Source organism: Nipponia nippon, unplaced genomic scaffold (assembly GCF_047370975.1).
Source record: "Nipponia nippon isolate SJK-2023a ecotype South Korea unplaced genomic scaffold, ASM4737097v1 scaffold_3, whole genome shotgun sequence".
Taxonomy (NCBI): Eukaryota; Metazoa; Chordata; class Aves; order Pelecaniformes; family Threskiornithidae; genus Nipponia; species Nipponia nippon.
Window position 1 is genome coordinate 102788588 of NW_028262347.1, and position 8763 is coordinate 102797350.

The following is an 8763-nucleotide window of genomic DNA, read 5'->3' on the forward strand; positions in this document are numbered from 1 at the left end:
CCTCCCGCACACCTCCTCCTCCTCCTGCCACCCCCCTCCCCCAGCCCGAGGAGGCAATTACGGTCGCCAGTGCTGACTACAAAAAACGTTCAATCGAGGTACCGAAGAGGTGCGGAGTTCTACCATATTGCCCACATTAAAGATGGCCAGAGGAGCCCCTGGCATCGCCGTCCCTCAGCTGTCACGGGGCCGTGGGAATCGCTGCGCTCCCAAGGGGACCCCAACCGCCGCCCGGCCGGGGCTGCTCCCGGGCCAGCGGCCGCGCTCCCGCCCCGGGCGTCCCCCGCCGCCGCTCCAGGACCACGCGTCCTCCCCGGCCGCCGACCGACGCCTCCCCCGACACAAGATTTTTACACACTCGACAAGAACGCGTTTTCACTCTTTTTATTTGCGTGTTGGGTCAGACCTTAACGCCGCCCCAGGTGGCCTTCTGCGAAGCCTTCCTCCTCGGCCGCCACCGCCAGGCATCGGCACCCGCAGCCAGCGAAGACCACGTCCCTGCCCACGCGGTGCTGGGGCAGGGCTGGCCAGCCGTGCGGACGTGGGCTCTCTCTGTACTTCCAGAGAGGAGATCTATTTTATTCCCGGGTTGCTGAAGCGCCTGGCAGCCACCTGTGGTACGCAGCTACCGGACGTTACTCATCCTTCCAACCTGCCAGAGTGGAGACACCGATGAGACGTGGGCCTGTTTGCCACCATTTGCAGGGAAAAAAGGGCAGCCCTTCGGTGCCTAACCTGTTTCTTGTCTGCCTGACGTTCAAGCAGAACTGCCATATCGGAAAGGAAAAGCATCGGTAAAGCCAGGTTCCTATTCTTCGCTCATCCTACCCGCTTGCTCTTCATTTGGCTGTCAAGGTTACTGCTACCCTCTGCAGATTTGGCACTTATTTTGTTAACTTACCAGCACCAGAAACACTGATTCATGAAACTGATGTCAGAAGAGGTTGTTTTTGCCAAAAGCAAATCCCACGTTGTTCTGTTCAGTACTGCTGTGTCACCTCTAATTAAATATTTAAACTTTACAACTTTGTAATCATGTGGTTATTAGCCTTAGTTTCCCTTCCTCTTCATCTACAAAATGGGAATATTGTATTCAGAAAAATTAAAGCCAAACTTTTCAACTATTTGCTGATTTTTGGGTGTGTGGGAAGAGAAGATGCCAAAATTTGGGATGTTCATGATCCTCAAGGACCTATAGTGTCACTTGAAGGTAACAGGAATGTTTATGTTCAATACCTGACGTAGGACAAATTTCATAGGTTCTCCAAACTGAACACTCAAAAATTAATCACCACCTACAAAATTCTCATGATTAAAGTGTGTCAGGGATCTTGAAAAGTCAAACAAAAAAGAAAAGTGGGAAACAGATCCATCCCCTTACTTTTGCAACACACAGTACAACAGGTCCCCCAAATCCTGACGGAGGATTTTGAACTCTAATAAAATGTAAATACTATATTTGGCTATATAATGGCTGTATCCTTTGATCCATGTTGAACAATAGATTATTCCTAGTTTAACAGTTTCAGTGCCTAGTAGCCAAACCTCTGTAACTGAAGGGGTGGGGGGGGAGCAATCCCATCACAGGCAAATGTAACAATGGTAGTAACACAGCTTGGTCTTGTTGTATTTCTGTATCACTGTATTTCAAATAATAAATCCATTTTTTAAAAAATCAAGATGTAGATTCCCTCATAAATAATTGCTTGGCTTTAACAAGCACATAATAATATGTAAAGGAAAATAGACCTAATACATTAATAGGACCTATATGTATAGTAACTTGTAATATACAACTGCACATTATGAATATTAAGCTAAAGTCCAAATGAGGTACCATCAAATGTTTCTAACTTTTTACCAGTTCAGCAAGATAGGATCAAAAGGGTGTTTTCCTGAAAAATTCAACAGCCTTTCATGAAACAGCATGTATGACACCTCAACAGCATTTTTCAATAGCACTTTGTAAACTTTCAACTATTCCCAAGTGCCCAATCATCTTGCTTGTACTATCACATACCCACAGGTTCTACTGTTACTGATGTCTTTGAGACACCACCTACCAATACAGGTTTTTTGGTCATTTGCCAGGGAAATTCGAGACGTCCTGACACATAAGTGGAGCAACAGCAACCAGGGTATCCCTGGAAAAATGATCATTTATCACTTACGGTCATTCATAGATTAACTTTATGATGCTTGTGCCACAAGTTCAACTTGTCGTCACAGCACGTACCTGCTAGGCAGCCAGCCTGAGTTTGCTCAGCCTCCCTGACACCTTCCAAACTTGCTCTGCTTGCATGGGGCAGCCGACTTGTGCCTTCACATGTGTTTTGGCTTCAGAAATCCCCAAGAGAAAGATGGAATTCACAGATTTTTGATCTAGCCGCAATTTCTCTTGACTGCTTCTATTACTACACAGTAAGGAAGAGATCTTCATGGCCATATGAGTTCCTTTACGTAATGTGAGCAATTATTCCTCAGGTGATTCCACTAAAATGCTTCCTTTCAAGCATAGTATGAATTAAAAATGAACTGCACCCCTACCTGATATAACAGTAGGTAAGCATGTGAGAACTTTTATAATTGCACTTTATTGAAGTAATCCATGAAACTATACATTTTATACATTTGTAACTTGTGTATCCAAGATACAGGCAATCTAGGCCTTAGCCTTGGACTAATGTTTTATGTTTTACACCACAAATATTTGATATAAATCATCCAGTTTACAATAGATAAAGAAAAAGTTCTCCATTAACCCCCATATTTCACTCAATTTCTTCAAAGTACAAAACTAAGGTTAATCTTAGATAAGCTGCCCACTCTTCCATCTTTGCAAGACAGAAGGATGATCTTTTACATAATAGCTTCAGCAGACATTATAAAATGGGACTAGCAAGCAGAAAGTCCACAAATTCTCTTTCAATAACAGCATTTTTCAGAGCTTGCATGTATTTTCTACTAAAACAGCAGTTGTTTTGAAAACTTCCCTACAGAGAGAATTTCATACTTTGCAACACAAAATAATATGTATTTTTATCTTGTATGGATCTACTAGCAAAGTATTTAAAAGATTTTTTTTTTAAATTCCATAGCATTATCCCATTTCTTTTAATGTAGCTTCACAGACCATACAGCTGTAAGAGCAAAGGAAAGTCTGTAAATCTGCTAGATCTTTATCATACTGCAGACAGCTATACTTTTTTTCTATCTTACTCTAATCAAATAACCTAGCCCTTGAGACAGTTACAACTGCTTTGTACCACTGAATGTACAAGGAAAAAAAATCCCCACTAAAGTCTTTCACTGCAAATGAAATCCCAAGGTAGCATAAAGCCAGCAAGCAGCTTCATGTTATCATATCCTCCAAGCATGGTACAGCTTTGACTGTGGTCAAACAATCGTTACAGAAGCGGTTACAGTTCAAAATGGAAGAAATCCCTTTCCCTTCACCGAATTCTGAGTAATACCCAAAGACTTCTCTCCTTCACACAAGATGCTTTGGTATTTATTGTATAAATAATATTAGTAGGTAAATTGAAACTATTTAAGAAGCAACTTATGTAAATAGAAAATGAACAGCCTTGAAAAAACATAGTGTTCACATTGTATCTGCAAGCTCTATTTACTTTTTCAAGAAGATAAGGTTTTCCAACATGTTGCCAGCAAATACTAATTAACGACCTTTAGATAGCAACCCATTCCCTGCTTCTGAAACTGGTTTTGTGAAATACTTGTGTACCATGCCTGTGTAAGTAACTACTCAAATTCAATATCACAACCTTGAATCACAAGCCAGAGTTTTGCTTCAAGCATTTCCACATCGAATATACCTCAGCATAATAGAGCAAGCCAAGGTCTTGCTCTACTGAAAGCACATTTCACACTATTGCACTGACACCATATTCAACTACCTCTACGTTCACTCAAGTCTCCTTTCCGGGCATCTTCCTTGTCTGTTTATAAGTAGTATTAGTAGATCCAATTAGATGAGTAATTCTACACAAGGTGTTTCATTAGCTGAAAATGAAGGAACTCGCAAATCTAGGTAAAATTCACAGCCACTTCAAGATTCATGATGAAATAGGCATATTTGCACTGGCTCCCCTCCCACAGGTAATTAAGCATGCAAGCAGCTCTAGGGACAAGACTAGGCCTGTTGACTTCAGGCAGGCAGCACACCAAGTCAGAGGCATACTTTTCTGCAGGATATTAGTAAAGCCTATTATGTCTAAACTATCGTTGTTCGTCAGTGTGACTCTTCCGCCAGGTGGGCCGCAGGTAACATCAGTAACAAAAGAAAGAGACACCAGCCATGCTCATGGTCGAGAGCAGAAAGAGCCTTCCCATGACCTCCTCTTTCCTCAGGTTATGCACTCCTTCCCGTAAAGCAAGGAATTACCTTAATTAAAAGGATGAAAACATCATAACAAGCTTCTCAAATACAAGAACACGAAACTGGAAATATGGCACACGCTGTGAGAAAGCCCACAGGACTACATCAAAGGCCAGGTGAAGACACGTGTCAATCTAAAAAGCAATTTGAGAGTCACATATCTGAACAATGGAAATGAGCGCCTGAACTGTAAGAGCGAGGTATTTTCCATGCTGCAAGTCACTCCAGTTTTGGATATATTTCTGTCAACACAACTTTGAAGGGAAGGTTGCTGCTGTTATGTCCTTATTTAGCAAAATTAGCAAAGTCTGTTGCTAGTTTCTTCAAAAGTATTTGTCTGCTTTCTACCAGGGTCTAAATATCCATGTGAAGAAAAAGTCTATTGCTTTTATTCTTCTGGGAGCATACACAGCAAGGTGCTAGAGACTCAGATCTTTCTTTGTACTAAGAGGCCGTTAAGAGTACTGACATGGAAAAAGTTACCCATATTTGCAGATATGAGAAACTGGAAAGTGAGAAAAGTATAAGCCATGAAGACAGAAACTGAAATGAATACAAATGGGGAGCGAGGTGAAATTAAAAAAAAAAAAAAAGCCTGAGATAATAAAAGAGAAAGAAAAACTATTTACTAAATTCTAAAAGCTTTGTCACAGCTAATTTAAAATATTCAGAATCGTCTTTCATTTGCAGAAAGCTGATGAAGGAATAAGCTAAATTAAAAGCCAGCTTATTAAGAAAATTACAAATGCATGAAATCAGCAAAATTTTTTATAGTCACCAGTATCAAGCTGTCTAAAACCTAGTGGAACAGTAATGACAAAGGACTGCTTTTGATAACAATTACCCACAGAGTGTTTGGTAATTTATTCTGAGAAGGAAGATACGTCTAATAGTAACAGAAGAAGAAGAATATTGTACTTTGTACTTCTAATATAAAGTATTTGTCAAATTCAATGCTTACATTGTCTTCATGGAGATAAACTGACTTGTCCAAACAGCAAGCCATGTCACAACTATTCAATCAATACAGCAGCTGCAGAAATGGCCAGAAGGACATAATGCAGCAGAGGGGACTTCACAGCAGAGGATTTCACAAGTTTGTTCATTCTTTCCTTCTGCACGCATGCATATTTCTATAGAGACATGTACATATAAGCTCAAACATTTCCACAGAGAATGTCCAAATTCTTTCGTAACTGTACCAGCCTGTTAACAGAAGCCTGGTTGCAGTTTTCACAGACTTCCAAGATAAAACCAACCCAAATATAAAAGGACACAAATCCTTAGTAATTCTCCTTTAAAGTAACGCCTCATGATGTTTCTAGTAAGTTGATGCTACCACTCAGTGACAAGCCGTTTGCAGTTTTGCAAGCCTATTTTCTGTTCAAACAGAACAGTTTACACACACAATGATATTTTATTTCACGTGTAGTCAGAAGCCTGAAACAACACAGCATGCATTAATGGCCTTGCCTAAAGCCCGTTGGTTTTAGCGGGGATTTGCACCCGTCAATAAAGACAATGCAAAACCCGACGCCCAGCAGATTAATGTCAGCACAACGCATTGTTGAGCTGGGAACGCTAGTTTGGGTCTCGGGCTTTGTGCTCTGCTCAATGGGTGGCAAAAGCCGGCCACCCTATATTGCTTTCAAACAACTTTAGCTGAACCCGGTCAGCTTTGCCTACCTCATGAGGGAGCAGTATTTGCTTTCCTTTGCCTGAAAGAATCAAAAGGGACTAAAAAAAAAAAAAAGTATCCATGAAACCTCCCTGATGCCACTCCGAGAGAGAAAATGATGAAAAAAAATATAGGAGAAGGAAACGTTTGTTATTGTTGACAAGGTACAACTTACATTACAGAGTGGAATTTAACGTTTTTATGTCTTTTTTTTTTAATATTAAAATAGTGTTCATGGTAGCCACAGGAAAGATTCAGGTTTGTATCATATGGGAGAATAAGAAAGGTACAAGACCATCCTTGTCGAGTCCATTAGACGTGGTTTTCTGAAGAGGCTGAAGAGTCTCAGATCTAGATGTTGAGAATAAGGAATTCTCCTCTAATTCTTGGCATAATAAATATGAAGTTATTATCTCCCAAAATTTTCAAGTGATTTTTCACTTCTTTTCTAATCTGTAGGTTAACTGTTTCCAGTACTCCCAACATATGTAGTAGTGCTTTGCATTAACAACTGATCCTCCTTACAAATACGATGAAGTCAAGGAACCTCGACCATTCTGGTACCTTCTGTACTGGCTTTTAACACGGGACAAAGTCCCACAGCAGCACTCGGCCAAACATGTTCTTGCCGCTACATTCAAATGAGTGCAAAGGTCTGACAAATCTAGTCCAACCACCTCACCTGCTTCACGAGTCCAACCTGAGGCCCACGGCATGAATTAACTGTATTTGACCACCAGCTAATCATGGCGTTTCTCCTCTTATGAAACGGAGCTGGAGACCAGTTTACACTTCGTATTGAAATAACTTGAAATAGAATTAGAGTACACAAGTTCTAACAACATTCCCTGTGTTTTACCCATCATACCTCACAAAAGTATTATTTGCAGTTTAATCTGTTGTTATTGGAGCATGTCACCGTTGGCCTTTCATTCCATTGTAAACATCCTTTACATTTTTAACTGAGTACTTCAACAAAGTTCTCAAATTTTTGAATTTTCATGTTTAGGCTTTAAGCAGGTAAAATGCACTTTCCTCTAATAAGCTTTATAAACAGAAACATTGGAATTCCCAGTTTCTTGTCCCACCTTCCTTTAAGGCCCATGGCAATAACTGCTGCTTTTTAATTACAACTTTATACTGCTGCCTGCCATTCACTTGCTTTCAGAGCTCAGTTACATTTTTCCACTTCCACTCTGCAACTGAGCTTGTCAACTATTATTAGACTTGAAAAGTCACTCAGCTGCCAAAGGAGCAAGTACCCTGACTTTGACAAATTTAATAGGATTAGTTCTTTCAGTAAGGACATCAGTACCGAAAGGGACTGTTCTCATCTCAGTACTAAAGTACATCTCTTTTATGCTATATTTGAACAAGTTATTAGTTATCGCCAAGGTAATTTTGGACCTTTCAAGCCTTATGTCATTAATCCTTTTCATATACTGAATACTTGGAGGGAGATCAGCTATCTTACAATTATACTCATGCGAATAATCCCGAGAAAACAGATCAGAAACTGCACCAACAAAAGCTCTGCTGTAGCTCTCTCGGTACTCATTTTGACCGTGCTCCCTGCATTGAGAAACGTTGTATTTTTCTGCTATGACATTTAAAAATAAATGACTTGTTTCTGTGCAGGCCATCAACCAGATGGGGTTCAGTCAGTGATATTATACAGTGATCACACAAATAAGGAAGTATAGCAAATGGCACAGATTATTTCAATATGAAAACACTTAAAAATATTCCACGTGTCCTGATGAAAATGTATCTGTTAACAAAGATTTTCAGATAACTAAATTCCTGACTAACGGGGACAGAGACCCCCTCAAGGTTATTAATCGGGGCTTTCAGGGGATATTGTGAAAGAAGAAGAACACGGGGTGACAACCCAAGCTGTATTTCCAACACCGGTTGCTGTAGCTACAGGCAGCATTCGGTTTCACCGCACGACCCCATCCCGGAGCTCAGAAGCACTGACCGACCCCGGCCCCAGGGCAGAGCCGGGGCCCCGCACACCAGGCGGTGCGGACCCCGCGCGTCCCGCGGCACGGCAGCCGCGCTCCCGCCCGCCGCTGACCCGGCTGCCGGGCGTCCAGCCCGGCGGTGCCCCGGGGCAAAGGCCGGGCCGGGCACCGGTACCCGCGGGGCGGCCGCCAGGACGGCGGCGGCGGCGGCAGGGGCGCGGCGGGACGGGACGGGACGGCCCCGCCGCCCGCCTCCACGTGCGCCCGGCGCCGCCGGGAGGGGAGCGCAGTCCCGCGCCCAGCCCGGCCCGGCCCGGCCCGGCCCGGCGCCCCCGGACCCTCCCGGCGTGACTCTGACCGCGCACTGCGGCGGCACGTGTCTCGCCCTGCACCGGGGGCAGCGCCGGCGGCACCCCGCGACCCTCCGGCATCCGCTGGGGCTTCTTCGTGAAGAAGAGCCCCTCCCGCCGCCGCGCCGCCCGTTACCTCAGCTGCTTTTGCTCCAGCTTGAGCTTCTTGGCTTGCGGCTCCCCCGCTGCCATCTTCGCGCTGGGCGGCGTGCGGCGCGCTCCGCTCGCCTCGGCCCGCCCGCCGGCCCCGGCCCGCCCCGCCGACCGCGCCGGCACCGGGGGGCGGGGGCGGCGGGGCGGGCGGCTCTGCCGGGCGCCTGACGGGGAGGGGAGGCGAGACCGCGCCGCCCGCCGCTCCTGCCCAGCGGT

At 44.0% G+C, this 8763-nt stretch overlaps 1 protein-coding gene and 1 long non-coding RNA gene across 2 annotated transcripts in view; both read right to left on the reverse strand.

Moving 5' to 3' along the window:
* ADK (adenosine kinase) overlaps positions 1-8689 on the reverse strand; it is a 302767-nt gene extending 294078 nt beyond the window's left edge. The window contains exon 1 of the mRNA XM_087766906.1: positions 8531-8689. Within this exon, the coding sequence (XP_087623032.1) occupies positions 8531-8586 (56 nt within the window). The 5' untranslated portion in view covers positions 8587-8689. The remainder of the gene's footprint in view (positions 1-8530) is intronic.
* On the reverse strand, positions 370-7740 carry LOC148054807 (uncharacterized). The gene is made up of 2 exons (XR_015706710.1): positions 4406-7740; positions 370-652 (listed from the first exon to the last, which is right to left on the reverse strand). It is a non-coding gene; the product is annotated as an uncharacterized LOC148054807 (long non-coding RNA).
* Positions 8690-8763: the final 74 nt, after the last annotated feature.